The sequence below is a fragment of the Tyto alba genome, unplaced genomic scaffold, assembly GCF_018691265.1.
Source record: "Tyto alba isolate M040663 unplaced genomic scaffold, T.alba_DEE_v4.0 Super-Scaffold_6, whole genome shotgun sequence".
NCBI classification, from domain to species: domain Eukaryota; kingdom Metazoa; phylum Chordata; class Aves; order Strigiformes; family Tytonidae; genus Tyto; species Tyto alba.
The window spans coordinates 17,169,082-17,191,316 of record NW_024881327.1 but is presented as its reverse complement, the minus strand read 5'-3'; the positions used below and the strand labels follow the sequence as shown (position 1 = coordinate 17,191,316).

The following is a 22,235-nucleotide window of genomic DNA, read 5'->3' as shown; positions in this document are numbered from 1 at the left end:
CTTAATAAGTTTCCATAGCAAATGCTAATCAAACAGGTGATTATTTTTATTAAGAAAATTATTCTCAGATCTGCTTTTTGTGTGTGCATGTTAATATTAGAAAGTGCAAGTAAAATCAAGAATGAAATATAAACAAATTACAGCTATAACTACAATACTTAATTAGATTTCAAAGCACACTTACAGAAAATCTGAGACGGCAAAAAGGAGCTAGGCATGCATTTTTGAACAGATGGTGCTAGATAAGGTCACACAGATATAATTGAGGTCAGAATTTGGTCACTGTAGGAACAGACCCTCTCAGTGAAAGAGGTCAATTTCCTCCTGTGTTTTTCATTAATTACTCAGTGTCATTCAGTCACAGTGTTGTCTGTTGTAGATCCTCAGTAATCCCTTGTCCATACAAGTCTTTCTCTAGATTATTCTTTCAATATCATGCATTTGAAGAAAAATTGTGTTTGTGGAAACACTGATTTGCTTTTTAGCTGCAGAGAGAAAAATCTGCCAGTATCACCATTTATCTTACCCTTGGTCTCCAAAATAAATACTGGGGGACAAGGAGATTAAGGTGGATTTGCACTGCTGATGTAGGAAGAACTGACCTAAAACAACAGCTAATTTTTATGAAAACACAAACAAGTTTTAAAATCAGAGATTAATTTTAGAATACCTTATATCAGAGACAGAAGGCAAATCAAGAGCCCAGATGGATGTAGCAGAACTGACTTGCAGAGTTGTCTTGGACAGATACTGCTCAAATTCTCCTCAGCTTTCAGCACATAAAACCAGAGTTTTATCAACCTCGCTGTTGCTTTTACACACTGTATATGAGTGTTCGTGAGTTTCTTCACACTTACCATAAATATATGTGATATTAAATAACATTGTATACAGTAAAGCATAGATTCATTATTGCATTTATTTCCAGCAGGAATTCATTCACATTTGAATGCCGGTTAGAAAGCACACCACAGAAATTAAACCTACTGAGTTTCCACGTGGACCTCAAAGCATAACGTTATGCTGTTTCAAGTCGTACAAAATATTCTCTCCACAGCTGTGCAGACTGAGCCTGCAGATGCAACCATTACAGTCAATACTTTTATTTGAATGACACTCATATCAAAGTGTTTTTCTTTCATAATGGTCCATTTTATCTGGCTCAAAGAAAACAGTATTTGAAAAATATAATTAATGTATCAATTTTAGGAAAATGTTTGACAATATTTTCCTTTTCACTTCTTACTAAATTGCTTTCCTGAAAATATTTTCCTGTTTTCCTTCAGCTAACATACAGATCTGTATTTTGGCCCTTTTCCCCTCTCTAACAGCTTTACACAGAAATACGTGACGGAGAACACTAATACCAGAAATAAATCCGCTAACAGTATTTACCTGAGTAAAGGTTTCTCTAGACTACTTGTAGTTTTGCTTTTGGGAACCGGCTGACAGCAAGGCCATGCTATTACTAATGTCAAACCCAGTACTGTATTTTATTACTTTGTGACTTCTGTAATAAAGGATAATACTTTTATTTTGTGATAATCATTTAATTCCAAAGTCTGTGGATTGTTTCGCTATGATAAAAATAATATTGCTTCAGGTTTTTTAAAGTAGCTTGGTTACACTTACAATTTATGCATGCCTACAAGCTTAAGCTTGTCAGATGGGGTCCAAGTACCTCTTCTTACCACAAATACAAGACCAGTGACGTTGCTGGTAAAGTGCAATTGAGTTTGGCCCATCATATCTTGAAAAGGAATAATGGGAATGAACTGGAAAAAAAAAAAAAAAAGTGTATTTCATATCTACTTCCTCTGGTACAAGCAGAATCCACCTTTTTTTTATGTTGTTCAGAAATAATAGCTGCTTCATGATCAGTGACTCCCTGAACATAACCAACACGGAGCACGAACTGGTGCGCTATGCTGACAGCAGGTGAGCCTACAGGCCTAGAAACAGACTGCTACTGCAACATGTCAAATGACATTAAACTATTACTAATGGTTTATAATGAAAAGCTTGAACTGCAGGGGCAGGATTAAGAAATCACCTGCTATATGTTCCATGATTTCTGCAAAGCAAGGCCTTTTACAAAGTCTTCTGTAAGCTACTTGCTACAGATCCCAAAACAGACCCTTCGCCAGGACGCCTCTGTGCCATTAAGGGACTTTTGACAAAAACCAGGCGTGGCAACGAGGCAGCGTGTAAAGATGCTGCGTGCGAACCTCACGAGCATACGTGGGGCCGACTTTTGAGCACGCTTTATCGCTTTACCTGCCTTTGGCCCACGCCGCCGGCCCCACGCCGCCGGGCCGGGCCTGCCCGGCTCAGGCAGTGCGCCCCGCCCGCGGCCGTTGGGTCGTGTGCGCATGCGCTGGCGTAGCCGCCCAGTTCGTGGTGGGGCTGTGGGGGGGGCCGGGCCGCGCGGCCATGGCGGCGGGGCGGGGGGGTCGGCGGAGGAGGAGGAGGATGGTGGCGCTTCTCTTGCTCGTCGTGTTGCAGGTGGCGGGCGCCGCCTCAGCCGCCGCCCTGCCCGTGGCCATCAACACCTGGGCGTTTAGGAAGGCTGCAGAGACAGGTGTCCCGGCGGCGGGGACGGGGCAGTGCCGAGCGCCCGCCCTGCTGAGGGGCCGGCTGGGGGGGGGCTCTGGCTGCTGGCTTAAAAACGAGTCACTTCGGCGTGGGCGCGCTGATGCGTGGCAAGAAGAAGGGGCCGGCGGGGACGCGGCGTGCGGTGCCGCTGCCTGCTCGGACAGGGCCTGCGGCGGGGCGGGGGGGGGCTCGGTCGCGCGTGGGGCCTGCGGGGGGTCAGGCAGAGCTGGTGAGGAGTTAGGAGCTGTGGGAAAGCTAGATTAAAAACAGCCTTTTGCCACTAATGTGGTTTAAACTCTTGTGGCTGCAGGCAGCGGTGACTTGTTTTTAATGGTGTCCTTCCAAAATTCATTCTTGTCCCTGAAAAGATGTAGATCTGAATACTGTATTTTTGGAGCTCTGTGTTGTGTAGTGATGCCTTATTGACAAAGCAGGTTTGTCCCATGGCAACATAAATTAGTTGTGGATACTGATTTTAAAAGGCTCATAGGCTGTATTAACATAGTGGGGTTGTAAATAACCCCTTATTAGGAAAGCTTTGCTAGTGTCATGAGTTACCTATAAAGCCTTGTATAGGTCAGAAGTGAAATGCAGTCATGAAAACTAGAAGGCCCTTGTTTCGCAGCTTTGAAAGCTCGTGTTAATGCTACTCACAGCAGTAAAGGCAATGGAAATGGGAGCAGTTTACACTGAAGTTTATAATAGACAAGCGTATGTAGACTTGGATGCTATGGATTAAGTTTCACTTTTTCCTTGGTGCAGGCAGTTTCATCCAGCTGCCTGCAGCATTTGACGAAGATGAGATTTCTTGAGATGGTTGAGACAGTGTAATAGTTCTGCCAAAAGGAGCTGGGCTGTATGCTTCTGGTGCCTCCCCTGTGCTGGGTCTGGCTGGCGATGGAGCACCAGAGCCAGCACAAGGAGGAGGAAGCAGGACTGACACCGTCACTGGCAGCAAGCTCAGCCATCTTGGAAAATATTGCCTGAGGCCCAACCTTGTGAAATGTCATATGTGCAAAAAGCCTTCAGGCCCAGTTTATTCAAGTAGTTTGGCACATTTGTAATGTCTTACGAAACTGTACTGTGAGCTAGATCCTAAAGAATGGAAGACTAAGGGTTGGAACTGGAGAAAGTGGAGACTGTAGTTTCTTGTATATCATTACCACTTTCTTATTGTTCTTATGAAGTTGCTGATCTAGGTTTAGATCTTTTAAATCATTCTATGTTTTAGATCTGTTTGTTCTGCAGCTGGACACTTAGTATTCTCATATGAAGCTTTTGAGTTCCATTTGTTATAACTTGCAGGATATTTTGAGAAAAAAGTTTTGCTTCCCTCTCTCCCATACCCCAGAAGGCTTTAAATAGTGATAGAGCAGTGGTTGGTTCTGGGCATAGGAGGTTTATATGTAAAGTTATGATGATAGTAAAGAATACCTTCCCAATCAGAAAAAAAGCTTAATTTTTCAGAAACACTAATCAGACATGCAAGAAAAACAGTATTTAGAAAAGTAATGCTTTGCATTCCTTTGAATATATTTATATTTTGACTTTATTTCGCCTATAAGTTACAGGGTTTTTCAAACCACTTATATAATGCATTTTCATCTTGTCCATCTTTAAAACATCATGTAAAGCAGTAGTGGAGACTACTTTCACCGGTGACATTTAATTATTTGTGTTGATTACAGCTTGGAGAGTGTTACAATTGGGAGGTTCTGAGCTGGATGCAGTTGAGAAAGGCTGTGGTCAGTGTGAGATTGACCAGTGTGATGGGAGTGTGGGATATGGAGGAAGCCCAGATGAAAGTGGAGAAACAACGCTGGACGCAATGATTATGAATGGGTAAGAAAACTACATGGAGAAAAAAACAATCCCTCTAATTTTTAGCACACTTCAATGTAAGGGTTGTTACAGAGATCTTGTTTAGGGCTTACTGTGGGACAAGTTATATGCTAACTTTTGGAACTAGGAAAAATACTTCTCTAATTGCTGGAAGGGTAGCTAAGTATGTTTGTTACTGAATCTTACATGTAGCACAGTAGTCCAGCTCTAGATATAGCACTTGCAAAGCAGATGGCTTGTAGCATTGTAAGCTTTCCCTTTACATTCATTACACAAATATCTTGCTTCTGGAGCAATTGTCTTCTATACTTTATTTACCATTTAAAGGTGTCCTGATTTAAAAGTTATTGCAAGTGTGTTGTTCATGTTACGAGTTTATGCAACAAAATAGTTACTTTACTGAAAATACTACTGGGTATGTAGTTACTGTTACTTGAGCAACATCCCCCTGCCTGTGAAAGGAAATGATGCCTATATGAAGTTTTTCCCTACTGGTGTGATGCCATCTGTCTATGGCATAGAACAATTAAAGCAATATGTTTGAGGAGCAAGCTTTCTAATTTACATGAGAACAGATTTTGTCTAATAAAAAAATGTACAATTATTCTTATATTTTTAATAACTTTCAAATATTTATTGTTTCCAGCAACACTATGGAAGTTGGGGCAGTTGCAGATCTCAGGCATGTAAAGAATGCAATTGGTGTAGCACGAAAGGTCATGGAATACACTAAACATACATTATTAGTGGGAGAGTCAGGTAATTATTCCTTTAACTGTTTCCAAGTCATACCCTCTTCTTAAAACACTTCCTGTTAAAATTACCATATGTTAATCTTGGTAATATAGGTGGAGGGATTCCCCAACAATCAAATTAATCTAGTCAAATAATTCAGAAGTGTTTACTGTCTTACTACATGTGTATGAATTAAGTTTTAGTCCATTATTTGGACATGAAAAAAAAATGTATTGTATTTACACCAATTTAACTGCAAATATTAACTTGTAATCCAAAGGCTTCACTAATATCACAGCTATCAAAGATATCAGAGATTGTTTGATATGAGACACTACAGAAGCTGTTAGACATAAACATTTAATTAAAACCATGGAGTAACTTTTTCTAATGAATGACAGCATTACTAGATATTACACTTGTATTTTACTGTTTCAGTATATATTGAACATGATTACAATATTTCATAGTTTAAAAATAATAGAACTTGAATGTAAAAAATTACATTAGGAGCTGTACTCCTAGGCACAACAAAAGAGCGATAGTAAACTGGAGGAATAGTTAAGGCTTTTAAAATATGAGCTGCTGCTGTTAGAGTAATACTAGTTTCAACACAGATGTACGTTCCAGGGCAGTATACGAGTACTGAGTGGAAGGTTACTTGGCTCACAGTTAAGGACTTTTAAAATGTATGTGCCTGATCGGAAAGAAGTGTGGAGATAAGTGTGGAAATTGACATCTGAGCATTAAGGCCAAGTCAAGTGCTTTGAAACTGATAAGAAAAGATAAAAGATTCTTGAAGGAATTAATGTGTACAGAATGATAGGGAAATAAGTGTAAGAACAGTTTTTTGATAAAGTAAGGAAGTAGAGGGGGAGGTGAGGACAGTGTTTGACAGAAGGTTTGAAAAGAGAGAGGCAGATTTGCAGATTCTATTTCATTTGAGCAGTTGTCCATGATCAGGTTACAGGTGTATTTGGTAAGAGATTTCACAGGTGATGCTGAAAAAGAAATTGGTCAAGTGTTAAATAGAGGAAGAAGAAATGCTCATAATACTCATTTCCCTATTATTGGTAATCAAAATATTTTTAACTTTTAATCAGTAGAATGAGCAGAAGAGATAAGAAAGATAAGAAACAGAAGAATTGAAGTGCTGATTTAAAATATATTTTCCAGCTTAAGAAGATCACTCTGCATAATGGGAGTCACATGGACAAGGCTGTTCTGCCGAGTCCTCGCTGTCAGTGAGAACTTCCTCAGAAGAAACTATCTAGCAGTAGTTGCAAAAGAAAGACAGGAAGGTTGAAGATTTATCTGAGTAAAAATTGGAGATGGTGATACATGTTAGTGAATGAATCAAAGCAGCGGAGAAATTGGGAAGGAATCTTGTGGAGGAATGTATTTTCTGTGGAAATAGGAATTTGGATAAAGGAAACAAGTATAGTTGTCTTTACCAGGTGAAGATTGGTAAAGAGAAAATAGAGCTTCAGAAGAATACACTTGAAACTTTAAATCAGCATGTGAGAGAACCAACAGTTTCTTTTCTAAATAAAAATATTCACATTTTCACATTTTTACATTTTCAGATCTAGCTGGAATAGTCAAACCTTTCCATATAAAAATATGTAATGTCTGTAGGCCTTTTTCAGTCAAGATGTAAAATAGCTGAAGTTATTCATTATTTTTTCCCAATAACTAAACTGCACTTTTAACATATTTAGTGATATAATCCAAGAAAGTCTGAATGTCTGCTAAAATTTAATTTCTGTGTGTGGTTGACACTAGAGAGGAGGAGGCAAGCTGTGGCACGCATTAATTTTGTTTTATAGAATCATAGAATAACAGGTTGGAAGGAACCTCAAGGATCATCTGGTCCAACCTTTCTGGCAAAAGCATGGTCTAGAAAAGATGACCCAGCACCCTGTCCAGCTGAATCTTAACTGTCCGATGTTTGGAATCCACCGTTTCCCTGGGGAGCTTATTCCAGTGGCTGTTTGTTCTCACTTTGAGAAATTTTACTCGCGTCCAATTGGAATCTCCCCAGGAGTAACTTGTACCCCTTAGCACTCATCTTTTCCATGTGACTTCTTGTAAAAAAGGAGTTTCCATCTTCTTTGTAGCCACCTTTTAAATACCAGAACATGGTGCTGAGGTATCCCCTATGCCTTCTCTTCTCAAGGCTGAACAAACCCAATTCTCTCAGCGTTTCCTTACATGGCAGGCTTCCTAGATTCTTGATCATCTTTGTGGCCCTCCTCTGAACACTCTCCAGCCTGTCCATGTCTCTCTTGTATAGTGAGGACTAAAACTGAACACTATATTCCAGGTGTTTAGTTGATCACTTTTAAATTTGTGACCAATACATTGTTCCTGACAGTAAAGTTTTAATGAAAGTATCACAAAATTTTTGGTTTTAGTGTTAAAAACACTGATGGAATCTGTTAGAGTGCCATGACACTTGAATAGTCTAATAGTCTTCACAGTTCTGTTTACTGGGACTCAAAAAAAAAAAAAAAAATCAGGTATTTTAAAGATTTTGGTATACAGAGAACTTAAGAGCATATATTACAGAATCACAGAATGATTGAAGTTGGCAGAGACTTGAGGTCTTCTGGTTCAACCCCTCCCTGCTTAAGCAGGGCCACCTAGAGCTGGTTGCCCAGGATCATGCCCAGATGGCTTTTTAAGATCTCTAAGGAAGGAAACTGCACAACATCTGGGCAAGTTGGTCGCCCTCATAGTGAAAAATTGCTTTCTGCTGTTCAGAGAGAACCTCTTGTGTTTATGTTTATGCCTGTTGCCTCTTGTCCTGTCACTGGGCACCACCGAAAAGGGCCTGGCTCTGTCCTCTTTACGTTCGCCAGGTATTTATACGCATGGTGAGATCCCCCTGGAGCCTTCTCCAGGCTGAACAGTCCCAGCTCTCTCAACCTTTCCTGTTAGGAGAGGTGCTCCAGTCCCTTAATCATCTTTCTGGCCCTTTGCATGAAGAGTATGTCCATGTCTCTCTTGTACTGAGAAGTCCAGAACTGGACACATTAGGTGTGGCCTATCCAGTGCTGAGCAGAGGGGACAGATCACCTCCTTTAACCTGCTGATGTATCTCCTAAGGGTGGAGCTCAGCCTGCACTGTTAGCTCCCTTTGCTGCAAGGGCACATTGACTGACATTCAGCTTGCTGCCCACCAGAACCAGGTCTTCTCCTCCCAAGCTACTTTCCCCCTGGGTGGTCCCAGCATGTACTGGTGCATGGGGTTGTTCTTCCTTGGGTGCAGGGCTTCGCACTTCTCTGTTGAACTCCACAAAGTTCTTATCAGCCCATTTCTCCAGCCTGTCGAGATCACTCTGGAAGCCAGCAGAACCTGCTGATGCTTCAGCCACTCCTCCCAGTTTTGTATCATTTGTAAAATTTGCTGGGGGTATGTACATTCTGCCCCATCATCCAGATCATTAATGAAGATATTAATGAAGATGCTACTTGACCTTATATTGACCCTAGTGGTACACTGCTAGTTACTGGTTCCAACTGGACTTCATACCACTGATCGCCCTCTGAGGCGAATCCTGAAACCTTTCAGCCAGTTTTCAGTCCACATCACTGTCTGCTCATCCAGCCAATGCTTCATCACCTTCTCTTTGAGGATCTTACAGGAGACGCTGTCAAAAACATTATGAAAGTCAAGATAGACAATATCTACTGCTCTCCTCTCGTTGACCAAGCCAGTTGTTTCATCATAGATGGTTAGCAGGTTAAAGAAGCATGACTTCCCTTTTGTGAAGCCATGCTAACTACTCCCAATCAACTTCTTGTTCTTAATGTGCTTGGAAATGGTTTCCACAGTTAGTTGTTCCATCATCTCCTCTGTGATCAAGGTGAGTCTGACCAGCCTCTAATTGCCTGCTTCTTGCCCTTGCTGTAGCTTTTGTTGGACAGATACAGATAACCACACTGATCAGTTCTTGCACTGTTAAAAGAACTGCTTTCTCCATTTGTTACCTAGTTTCTTTGGGGCAAGTCATAGAAAACTAGCAATAAAGGCCACCTAGGCCAATGTAGAACTGAGTCTGGTGAGAGACATTCAGTGCAGAACGATTACAAGTGAGTAAAAAACTAATTATTTTGGTTAGCATCCGCCAAGAAATTTTTAGGTTTGTCTCCAACAGGTAGGAAAGTTTCATAATCACAGTGTCCCTGAACTTTTCCCTTTTTGTCTAGCAATACTTAGACCAATAATCCAAGTAAAAGATTCAGAGAGTAAAAATTACCAATTCTGCTTCCTAGAAAAGAAATAAGGTTTCAAAAGTCATAAAAAAATGACTGACAAACAGACACAAGCACAATTTTACCTGAGAAACACAAGAAAAACCACCACAAAACTCCTGCCTGTTGGTTCTAGAGATGGTAAAATAAGAATCCGTTTAATTGAAGCTGTCAGTTGTCTTTTCCTCTGAGTGCAGAGACTTTAATTGTGTCAGTTTTTAAGAAAAACACAGAAAAGCTGTACAGAAATAATTGAAGGCTTTTCATAATTCTTGGACCGGAGAAGCTTGTTCAGCTGTGACAGCAGTGGCATTATTATCAAGGATTGGTAATATAAATTGTTTAAGCATCTGAATCTAGCAACAATATATGGTACTAGGTAGTATCAAAGGTATCTACAACTAAAAAATGAGAGAACAGTTGAATCTTTTTTCTTTTCTCTTTCCTCAACTATAAAAACCATGTTTAGAAGTGCAGCATTCTTCCATTATTTGTGTTGGCATTTCTTTTGCTCTCTCAGCACATGCTATATTAGTTTTGAAAACAAGGAAGCAGTCACTTTTAAAGCTGCAAGGAAGAAGTGTAATATGATGCAAGCTGGTGGGTTGATTTCTGCAAATATGAGTGATTTAGTGCCAAATGTTGTGCCACTATGTTACTTAAGTTTCATAGAAAACTAGCTTTTTAAGAAAAATACGGTATTACTTGTATCACTTAAATTTTTCTGTGACACACACAGCCCAGACCACTCTTGTTCCAGGTTATTTGTGTCCAGGTGATTAACACAGTTGAATTTGTTTCTCTTTCAATGGTAAAACTTACATGTGTTAGCATATAGTGAATTGAGGAGATTTTATACTGCCCATGAAAGGAGAGTTACAGCAGTTGTGTGTCACTATAATGGCTGATACTGCTCTGTGAAGAAATATTCTTCATCTTTGTGAAGAATGTAGAATTTCTTGATTTCTAGATAACATTACATGAATGCATTATCATAAAATGTATAAAAATGAATAAATCAGTAATTTTGTTGTTGCTTTTAAAGCCTCCCTGTTTGCTGTAAGAATGGGGTTTCCATATGAAGATTTAACTACCCAAAAATCTCTTTCGATGTATTCGAGGTGGCTTAATCAAAGCTGTCAGCCAAACTACTGGAAGGTACAGTACAGTGGTGGTGGTGGTGGTGAAGTGGGGGTTTAGAAAGTCAGTAATGCAGCATTGCCACTTCGTTCCAGCTTCTGTTGAAGTTGTGCTTTACATGTGAAGAAAAAAAAGTTTCTCTTATTAAACAGAACAAATTTGGAATTACCAAGCATTTGGTAGACTCGGGAAAAGTGTGTGTCTAGCTCTTACTTCTTAGATCCTGCTGGTTTTGACATCACTGCAGTAGTGGTTTAGTGGGGGAAATTTTTTTAAGCTCTAAATTTGGGCAGGAATTCTCAAACCAAACAAACTAATGCATGTCTTTGTTGATGTATATGTAAATTTCTGAAAGAAAAATATTACAGTAGCAATTAACGTCCTTAAATCGTTAGAGTGGCTTTATGCAGACCTGTGAACACATCATGTTAGTGCAGCTGTTTTGTGTTCAATTTGCCCATTGTGGTAAGGGTAGTTTTGTCTTTTTTTTTATTTTGGGATTGGTGTTGCAGGTTTCTACATGTTCATACACTGTCTTCGTTGTTTCTTGGATATGAAATGCTGCATTACTGAACCACTTTAATTCAATACATAATCTGTTTCTCAGTTGGGAGACTATCTTGACTATGATACTGACTTGATGTAATATCTTGACTTGACATTAGTAAAACAAGCTCAGTTCATCTGGTTGGTTTTTCAGATTGAAAATTTTCTTTGTTTTGCTGAGGAATGCTGCTTTTTTTGACCAGTCAGTTGAGCAAAGGAGATTCTTTAATTTGAATAACATAATTTTCTAGTAGGAAAAACTTTTTACCGTATATTACTAGAAGTCAGTCTTTATTATTTAAGCAAAACAACTTGCGGAAATTCAGTACAGTTGTGCATTTTAAGTATTGGGCATCTGATATAAATGTAGTAAATGATAGGTATTGATTGTAGTATTTAGAAGTATATCTGTAATGAAGCACAATGTTATTCATGCAAATAACAAAATAATTACAGAATGTGGTACCAGACTCTTCAAAATCCTGTGGACCATACAAACGGCCTCAAAAAGTAACTTATAAAGAAGAACAGACCATCTCACAAAGAAGTGTTCATAATCATGATACTATTGGTAACAACCTTTGGTAACTCTGATGTTATTTTTTTTTCCTCATTCCCCTACAGATTAAATCATACTGAGTTTAAAGAATAGTATTTCATGTAGGCATTATTTCCTATCTATAGTGGTTTCAAGATTGTGTTATTTATTTGTTAGGATGGAGTGCCTAAAAGCAGGAGCTTTTTATGTTGTTGGTTTTTTTGGTTTTTTGTTTTTTTCCCCAGTGCACTGGCTACACAGCCACTTGCTTCATTTTTAACCCTTAGCTATTTCATTGCCCTACTGCTTTTCTGTCAGAAATCTTGGCATAATTGCTTGGGCAGATACGGATGCTTAGAAAACTGATCAAGGCTAAAAATAATTATCTTGATTATGGTTAACTTAGGTCAAGTCTCCCCTGTAGCTGCCAAACCAATTTAAAAGGCCTTGTAGTGGTGTAAACAGTTAATCCTGTTGCCAACCAAAAGTGTTGTTTGTCAAACAGTCCTTAAGCTTATAAAATCAAGCTTATTTATTTTTTCTTCTATTCTGGCTTTCAACTAAATCCACAAATTTCTACAGAAACTACTGTGCTTAAAACAGGTTAGCAGTAGTAGTCCCCAAAGACTTCTAAGAGTTTACTGATTGAGGACTGTTAATTGCTAAGCCTATAAGCTGATTAATGAGCAGATCAGACAGAGGACTGAAGCAGTTACAGATTCATGTCTTTCAAAGCTTTGTATTCTTGAAACTTACACTTTTTGTTTTAGTCTAGATTTTTCTCAGTTTAGCAATTCAGAACTTTTTGCCTGACAGTATTTGCAATACCAAGAATTAGCAGGTTGTTTCAAGAGTGCATCTTTCTTCTTTGCTTCCAGTCCACGCTAATAATAACCAATTAATGTTCTACAGAAGTCAGGCAACCTACCAAACTCTTAAGTTGGTAGGTAGCTTTCTTTACTGGGATATAGAGTATTCAGTATGTTCTAGAAAACTCAGAAATTGTGGAGTGTCAGGATGAGAGGGGGATTTGCTAAATGCAATTCAGGAATTGATACATCATTAAGTAGTCCTAAGATGTTTTGTAGTATATGATGGTGCTTATATTTGTACTTCAAGTTCTCCCACCCCATTGTTTGCTTTGTATATGAAATGTCTCCTTGACTAACACTTTTTGAGGAGAGTCTTCATTCAGAATGCATTTATGAACTTGGTAGGAACTGATGCCCTACCAGTCTTTTTGTAGAGGCTAATGGTGGCCATAGAATCAGTGCCTCTATGCTTTTAACTTCTACTGGTCAGGACACATTTCTATATCAAGGAGGTACTGCTTAATGAAATCACAGAATTTTAATTCTGCTTCTTGGCTCTCAGTTTGTACTGGAATTTGATACCTGCAGCAATTTTTGCCGTCTCTTAAAGAGATGAAGTCTTGCTTTGTGAAGAAGCAGGTGATTCCAAATCCTGTTCTAAGTGCCAATTGAAGCTTCTCTGATGAGGCAGTGGCTTCCGTATCAGCACAAAAGTAGCAACTGGTAGGCTCGTCCACACATTTGATTGCCTGTCATGTAATTCTTGTAACATTGGTAGGCAGTATTTCACCTTCTGCCAAATTTAAGCTTGTCCTTCTGACTTTTTTGTAATCTTCCTTGAACACCGCTTATAACGTCCAGACTTTGTTGTTCTGATAGTACTGGTGCAGGATGTGATGACACCAGGTACTTGTCTACAGATTAATGTAGGTGTACATCAGGATACAGTGGCTGCATGGGCAGCAGGAGCATGCAGCTCTGAACGGTATGGCACTCATTGCTCTAGGTTCCAATCTGAGCTTTTATAATACACCCAAAAATTTTCCAAATGTGTTTTACAAAGAACTTGTTTTCTTTTAAGAGTATGACTTTTCTGTTGTTTCGGGATAACAGTAATTTGAATAGTCTGTGTATCATGGTTCTGTTTGATAACCATAGTGCCAGTTTAACAAATTTGTTAGGAGTGTTTCTAAATATGTTTCATCCCTATTGAAAATTTTAGGTATGGTTGTAATTGGTGAGAGCGGAACCACTGCTTCTGGCACATCTACTAATGGGGCAGCCCACAAAATTCCAGGGTTAGTATATCTGGTTTTACAAAAAAGCTTTTCTCCCTATCTCATTTTCTATGGTAAACTTATCTAAAGGTTATGTGTTTTAGATTGTGATGATCACAAAATGGCCTGGCTGATTTCTGCTGTAAATCCTAATACTGAGAAACTGATTCAGTTGCAGAATAATTTGTGTGTGTTTGATGGAGTTCATGGTTTTTGGCTGGCTTAATTCGCCATACAGAGACACAAACAACTGGCACAGTTGTGAGGCAACTTGTAAGGCAAGGCACCGGAGACAAATGAGCATTCCAGAGAGGTGCACAGTCTCCAAAGCAGTATACATAGCATCAGAGCCCCAGGCTTGTATTTTGTCTTTGAGATTTTTTTTCTACCCAGTTAGGAATCTTGTCTGTCAACCAAGTCAGACAGCTTCTGGATTTAGCAACAAGTTATTGAACATACTGATGTCTCCAGCTGCTTACTGTTTCCCACTGGCTAAACCTTACTGCCCTAACTGTAGTCAGTATAGTAACAAACAGTTGTGCATTGGAGGTGGATTAAGCCTTAGGTCAGTCGGGTTATCACGGATCGCTTTTATCTGTAGTTTCAAAAGCAGACTTCTGACTGCAGTGGGGTGACCTCTTTACCTGTTCAGTTCTCCTGTGGGTTTAACATTAACCCAGCTGGAGGCAGTAAAGTTGACAGTTAAAAGTGTGCCCAAGTCATAAGGACTTGCCAATATCAGGCCAAGAGCTATTCCATTAATGCAATCCCACTAGACTTAGTAAATTATAGTTTTTCTGTAGTTTCAATTTTTTGTTTTTTGTTGTTTTTTTTTTTTGTTGTTGTTGTTGTTTTTGTTGTTGTTGGTTTTTTTTTTTTTTTTTTTTCATTGTTCACTACAGTCGTGTAGGAGATTCTCCAATAGCTGGAGCAGGATCCTATGCGGACAGTACAGCTGGAGGAGCTGCAGCCACTGGGGATGGTGATATCATGATGCGCTTCTTACCCAGGTTTGTCCTTAGGGCACACTTTGCTAGCTTTCCCTGGCAAAATGCGAATTCAGCAAATAGAGTAATTGATTAAAAAGACACTATGACTTAATGGCTGCTGAAGTGGGAGTAAAGGAAGAAATAGAAGAGGAAAGAACAGTAGCAGAATCAAGTCATCCTTATGATCTGTGTTAAAAGAAGTGACTTGTTAAATATCTTGATGACAAATCCCTTAATACTGTCAAGCTGTGAGCAAACAGGCAGCAGGTAATGAGTATATTCCCAACCTGCATGCTTTTTAACAGAACTGATTAGCTTTCTCCTCCAAAGTGTTTTGTTGTGTGGGAAATAAGCATTAGAAATTGTAGAAGGGATGAGGGGTGAGTCTCAGATGACTCAGGAGGGTAGGGAGGTGTCACTGTAACAGTCCTATGTAATTCCATCAAATTGGAAACTGGAAGAGGTGTTTTGGTGCTGTTGTCATGGTTGAATAACCTGTGTAAAATATGGCTGTTTTCATCGCTGAGTCTTGACAGTCGTTCTTGTGGGTCGGTCTCAGCAGGAATGAGTTATGGAAGTCCATGCTGAACATAATGGGCGCTGGTGCTTGGAGGAATATGTAGCAGTGGCCTTCATATTACTCGGGTGCTTTTTTTGAAACTCTGGCAGTTACAAATGCCTACTAGCTGTTGAGTATTTACAGATGTCCTCAATGAGTTTCAAGCTGTTCAGAGCCAGTCTTCAAATACAAGGCAATTGACAACTTCATTAATTACCCTGAAATATCAGATACCAACGGTAGTAGTGAGTTGAGCTCCACTATGAGGTTAATCAATAAAAGCTTACATTACAGTTTAGCATCCTGAAGGATTTGGCTGTAATGCTTAAAACACTGTGTTGGCATCAATGGGTTTTAGAAAACAACTCAGACTAGATGGTTAATCACAGGTTCCTTTTAGATACAGATCTTCCCTAATTCCATGTTATTTAGATATTTCCACATGAAAACAGAGAATAGAATTGACCTGCCAGAAGTGAAGGAAGTATTAAATAAAGGGCAAAGTTGCTAATATTTTCTGTCTTCCTTCTTTGAGTTAGTAACATTTTACTGAGTTTTTTAATAAGTGAAGAGACCCCTGTGAAATATAGCTTTATATTCAGATAGTTATCTTTAGATAACTTGAACCTACTTGATTGTTAGAATAAATCAAAGGTAATAGGGAGTCTCAAAATGCAAGGAAAGTTCGCTTCTGTGGTACTTTGATAACATCTATAGTTAATGCTATGTGTAGATGAATCTTAATATAACAATAGTTGGTCTTGGTATATGCATCTTTCATCAAAACAAAATATAGTGCTGTTTGCTTGTAAGTTATATTATGTGCTGTCTTTTAATCTTCTGGTTCTGAAAGAAAACAACAACAAAAGTAACTTTTGCCTCTGAGGACATTTTGGAAACGCAAGTGATTGATCTCAAGCAATGCCCACATAGCCATTTGTCTAATGATACTGTAGATACAGAGGCAGTTCATTTTGATTATTCTTTCATTTAGAGCAAGAATGTTTTTTTTTTTTAAAATGAGCTTGCAAAGAATTTGAAGGTGGCTCAAAGTCTTGATCAAAACATTGTACCTTCATATTCATGACATAAAGAAAATGTGTCATTTTTGAGGTTTTCAGAAACAAGGCTTTTTTGAAAAGTTTTTTTATGCTTACTGAAATCAATTTATCAGTAATATAATACTGGAGGTCAGTTTTCTTCAAAAACTGGTCTTGACATTGGCCTTTTGGAAAACTAGTAATACCTTTTAATGCCAAACTTAATCATGCAATGAAAAATAAAAGCCACTAGCTCTTTAACTGGTTCTTTGCAGTTCTTTAACTGATCCATTGCTTATCCTCTTCTACTGCAAATGATCAGAGAGTTAGTCCAGGCTTGGTCCTGCCTTAGAATGATAGATGTCATAGATGACATCTTGCAGTCCCTTTTAGCCCTGTTTCTAATTACTTTTCATGTAAAACTTGAGCAATAATTACCAATATGAAGTTTGGATAAAAATTATTTATCATGTGATTCCATTATTCAAAGAAACGAAGGCCTTTCAATGGTATTTTAAAATATATAACCTGAGTATCCTAACTGTCTGGGTGTGGGATTTGTTGTTTTCTAGTTACCAAGCTGTGGAGTATATGAGGACGGGAACAGACCCAACAGTAGCCTGTCAGAAAGTTATTTCCAGAATCCAGAAGTATGCTCCAAAGTTCTTTGGTGCTGTTATATGTGCCAATACAACTGGAAGCTATGGTATGTATTTTGCTTAACAGACAAAGCTTGTTGCCCCTAACTGGGTCACAGAAGTACAAAACCAAAGGTGGATTTTAAAGCAAAACTCTATATTCTTTGAACACTGCATCAATACTGGCCATTCATAATATCAAATGCCGGTTAATAAGGCAGCTGTGGCCTAGCATGGACTTGAGATATTTTAATTTTTCCTCTGCGTTTTGATGTCTTGGACTTTTACAAAATTTATGCAAGTCTTAGTCACAAAAATATTTACAGCCTTCATGTGTTTTCCTGGACTGTGTGTGATTAATTTGAAGGTTTTAAAAAAGAATGCTTACGTCTCCCCTAGATATGGCATCAGGCAGGGGAGAATGTGAATGTTAAAGCATAGGTTCAAAGCAATCCAAGATCAGTCACTGTGCCAGGCATCTCATTAGCGAACTCTTAGATCAGTAGGAAATACAATTTGCTAATCAACATGGCTTATTTAGTTAGACTGCTTATTGGTGTTCTTTGATCTCTTATTTCCCATAGTTCTGTGTTTAAGAGATTAGTGTTGGAGGAACTCATTAAGTTAATCAGGATTGAAAAAGAGAGAGAGAGATTTTCCTAACTTACGTTACTGTTTTGAATTGAATTATAAGGGCATTAATTGCACTACAGCAGTGAGTAGCACTGTATTTTACTTAAAAATTAAATACTTTCAAGATATCTTGGGTTAAACAGATTATAAAAGAATAATTACACCACTGTAGTAGAATTAGTAACTGGGTCTTTAGATGATAAAGTACAATGACAAAGACACTAATCCTAAATGTAGCAAATTAGACTTTTTTTTTTCTTTCTTTCCTAGGTGCTGCATGTAATAAAATTCCAGGATTCACTCAGTTTCACTTCATGGTTTCTAGCCCTTTGCTAAGTCAGCCAACTGAGCAAGTAGTAGATTGCATTTAATTTCTTTTGTCCTATTAGCACCTAAATTTAGAGGAGGAAAGTGCAAAGGTTCTCCAGGTGTTACTTTTTAAAATGGTTGTTCACTTTCACTGTTGCATAATCATGTGAACAAGTACAAAGGTATGTTGATGGTACAGCTACTACTTCACTGGTTTTGATATCTTCTACTTTATTATGGCCTTGTGTAGTGCAGCTAAGCTTCATCTGTAGTTTCCGAATATAATTATCTTGGTAACTTATTTCTAAATGATTGTAGACTGGTACTATTAATCTAGAGTGATGTTTAAAAAACTGACTGTGTAGTTTGAGGGAAGTGAACATAGTTGCAAAATTATAGTTAGTGCTGAGACTTTCACAGTTAGCATAGGCAATTCATCTCTGTTTAAAAATCTACATCTAAGTGAAATGGCTGAAATTGATGTGCTTTGCTACTGAGGTCTCAAGTCATGAATTTAGTAGGCATTACCTTACATCCCATCTCGATTTTTAAACTTTTGCAATCCTGACAATCAAACTGTGGTTCTCAATGCCACAAAAAGTTACCTGTTACATATTTACTTCCGAGTAATGCCAAGTTTCACCTGCTTTTTGGGGAAAGTTGAGCATTGGTCACTGGAAAACAGACAGCTCATGAAGTGTGCAGGTGGTCCTACACATGCGAAGAGATGAAGTGTCCAATGGCTCTTGTAGTCTGTCTGTTTTCATAAGAAATAAGTAGCCAAAAGTGATCAATAGTAAACATTGAACTAGACCTTCACTTTGCCATTTTAAAACATATTTGGCAGAAATCTGGAATAAAGGGCAGGGAGCACGAGGGTCTCGGCCTCTACACGAGACTTATTTTGAGAATATTTAATGGTCTTGCTAAGATTTAGTCCACATTTTCTTTTCTCATGAAAATCACATGGAAATGCTGACAAGCAGGGACAGGGGGTTGAAGAGTAGTGGAGAAGATTTCAAAGCTTTAATTAAGAAATAAAGAGCATCTCCTTGTGGACCTTTCTAACTTGTATTCCCAGCTGTTGTGAAACGTTTGAATAGAGAGGACATCCAAACATCCCTGGCAGTACAAGCCTTCAAGGAGTATTGCGTTGACTAACTGGATGTGAAGACGTGGAAATATTCCTGTCCCCTTCTTTTGTAGTGGAAGTTAAGTTTTGAATCTTAATCACAGTGATTTCCTTGTCACTAATATGCTGTGTGCTTGCCCTTCCCTGTAGTACATCTAGCCCTGCAAAGGAGCAGTTGCATACCTACAGCTGACAGAGCTGGGTTTGTCACTTTCTGTGTCTAGTGATACCAGGATTCATTTGTAATAGAACTTCAGCATCTCGCAGATTGTTCCATAGGTATTTGAAGATCTGTTTGATGGTTTTCTTAACTTGGTGGCTTGCTGATTGTTTGATTGAAACTTTGTTAAACTCGAGCTAGGAAAAGTTAAAAGGGGGGAGCAAGTAAAATGAACGTGTCTTGTCATAAACACTTTAATTATTCTTTGTCTACTTGAATAAAATAATGGGGTAATAAAAACACACCTTAATGTATTGTTTATAAGTAAGGTTGTTTAGATGCTTGTGTACTGTGCTTTAGAATGATTGTTGCCTTATGTTCCGAGTTGGTATCTTTGAAAGTTGGAAAAAACCATTCAAACTGGAATAGCCATCTTTAATGACCTGCTGTTCAGCTTGGTTAGCAAAGTAATCTGTCTGGAGATTCACTTCTGTCACTGGATCTTTAGAGCATACTGTAGCACAGAGTTCACTGTAGGCCACAACAAGCTTTAGTCAAAGCTCTTACAGAATATATTAGCAGCGGTCTAAGATAAGTTTTCTACCTGTCCCACTTACAACCTTTCTACAATGGCTGCTGTATCTTCAGGTAACTCAGGCAACCCAGTGAAAATAGATGAATAAAATCCCAATGATTGTTACTTTGGAGATAGCGTTGTGGATTGTGAACACAGAAGGTTCAGTATTGGCAGCTGAGTGGTAATGTCTCAAACTGCTGCAGCTGAATCCACCAGGATTCATTTTTGAGAGAAGGTGGGAACATCCATGGCTTGCTTTCTAGTGTGCTTGTGCCACTCTGTGCTAGCTAGTGTACTCCTCCAGAGGCTGTGAGTGCCCATGCTGAAAGATCATGAGTGCTCTATAACAGTGTACTTGAAGTTATCAAGGTACAATTATAGCTTACTGCATAGTCAGCTCATCTATACATAAACTTGTCTCCATGAGACATATGCACTAATACATGTGGCTTTACAGTGTAGGTTGCTTTGTCATGCTGAATTAGTTATCATAAATGAAAGGGTTGGTTTGTGTAAACCGTTTTAATAGATTGCTAATTTGACAGTATGTTAAATTATAATATTTATACATGTGCCGTTCTGATGTTATGGACAGAATTCTGAATTTAAAAAGTAATTTGCTTAATGTTTTGTATTAAAAATATTTATTTAAAGGTTATTAATAGTAGGGCTGTTCTCTTACGCTTAGCAGACACATGAGGTTTTTTAAGAATTTTACAGGTACAAACCCTTGCCAAAAGTAAGCAAAAAACTATATGACAGTTTCTGCTTTGGGTGGGAGGGAAATAAAAAACCTTCCTGTTTCTGATTCCAAGGAATTTTGTATTCTTAGGTTTTTACTCTTAAACTTTTACTACAAAACACAGGAAAAACCTACACAGAATGTGAGTACTTGTACGCTAGTGGTACACTTGAATGCATCCTGTCTGTAAAGTTGTGGGGGTGCTGTAATTCCAAATGTGTTTTAAGTTCCTTGGCTTCTAGCTAACCTGCTTTTTTCTGTTTCTAAAACTTCTTACCAAATTATCACTTCATCCAGTGTAGACAGAAAAAGAATCTTAGCTCAGTGGTCTGACTAATAAAGCCAACTACGCCATGTTTTTGCATGCCACTGAATTGTGCTTTAATAAAACCATCTGTATGAACCCTGACAATGTTTTGTATTTATTGAAGGAAACTTCCCTGTCATTTCACTTTTTGTAGGTTACCACTGGAATGTGTCTTTTCATCTGTAAGTGCCTCAGACAAGAATAATTCAGATTTTTAGAGAATCCAAGGTTGGTCTTTCAGATGGAATCTACAAGTAATACTATATAAACTGGAGTGAATCTGTTATCTTTTCACAGGGTAAAAACAACAGTGGTGCTGATTGCTTTTTAACTTAGAAATTCTTTTAGTGTTTAATGTTTGGGTTTAGTTATTGCATGACTGCTGTAACTCATTAACAACTCTGTTCATCCTCATTTTGAAACAGAGAATACATGTAGGATTTCAGTTCTATTATTTGTAGTCTGTGTGAGGAAACATCAGTGATACAGTTAAATTTACTTTAGCCCTAATATACAAGCAGTATGTTACACATTAAGCACTGAACTACAGATGTTCTCACTGGGGCGTCTGTTCATTCCTCCACATCAGTTCCATCAAATTTACAGCAAAAGAACATTACTGAAATGTCTGTGGAGCAGATACGTCAGAATCTCAGGATTTTATGACTAGCTCTGTTATTGTTTATGCTGCTGAGTCAGGCAGCAAACATTTCTAGATGTTTGTGCATTTAACAATATTTGCTGCATTTTCATTCTTTTATTTTTTTGGCCCTGACAGTTGAAATCAAAATAGGTAAATATACCTGCTGGTGCAGTGCTCTCTTGGCATGATTAGCTGATAAGTTTACATTGACAGGTGATGGTCTGTGAAATAAAAGCAATAGCAACTTCAAAGTATGCCAGTTATTCCTGTTACAGGTGATTTTTATTTTTTTTTTCTAGCAGGATAGAGAAAAATCTTTGAAAGAAAAGTTTTTGATTATACTTTTCAAGTAGAGTTTTACAGAAACAATTGTGTTGTCAGGGGTTTTTATTGGTTAGAAATAGTGATTTCAGAACTATGCATGGAAAAAACTTTCTTGTGGTAGGTGAAGAGGAATTTTCTTGTTTTCACCCTTTCCATACTTGCCAGGCTGACTCCAAAATACATTTCAGCTCTAATTCTGTTTGTTGCTAAATTATTTTGATTGGTGGTATATAAAATACAAAAGAAGTGAGCTCTGGAACTCAAATGTAGTTGTGAAATTGGGTTGCATTTTTTACTTCTACTTTATTAGCATTTGTAATGTAAAGATCCTAAGGAATAAGAAATACAGTTTAGCAAGAATTCCAGTGGCCTTAGCTTATATGAATGCTCTTACATACATGGGAAGAACCTGAAGTTGATAATTTTCCAAAACAAGC

The 22,235-nt window shown here is 38.3% G+C and overlaps 1 protein-coding gene across 1 annotated transcript; it reads left to right on the top strand.

Moving 5' to 3' along the window:
• Positions 1 to 2,432: 2,432 nt before the first annotated feature.
• On the top strand, positions 2,433 to 20,933 carry AGA (aspartylglucosaminidase). The gene is made up of 9 exons (XM_042808136.1): positions 2,433 to 2,581; positions 4,284 to 4,437; positions 5,084 to 5,196; positions 10,478 to 10,590; positions 11,575 to 11,689; positions 13,691 to 13,766; positions 14,648 to 14,755; positions 16,906 to 17,039; positions 17,875 to 20,933. The coding sequence occupies exons 1-9, from the start codon at positions 2,434 to 2,436 to the stop codon at positions 17,973 to 17,975; spliced, it is 1,062 nt and encodes a 353-aa protein (XP_042664070.1). The 5' UTR covers position 2,433; the 3' UTR covers positions 17,976 to 20,933.
• Positions 20,934 to 22,235: the final 1,302 nt, after the last annotated feature.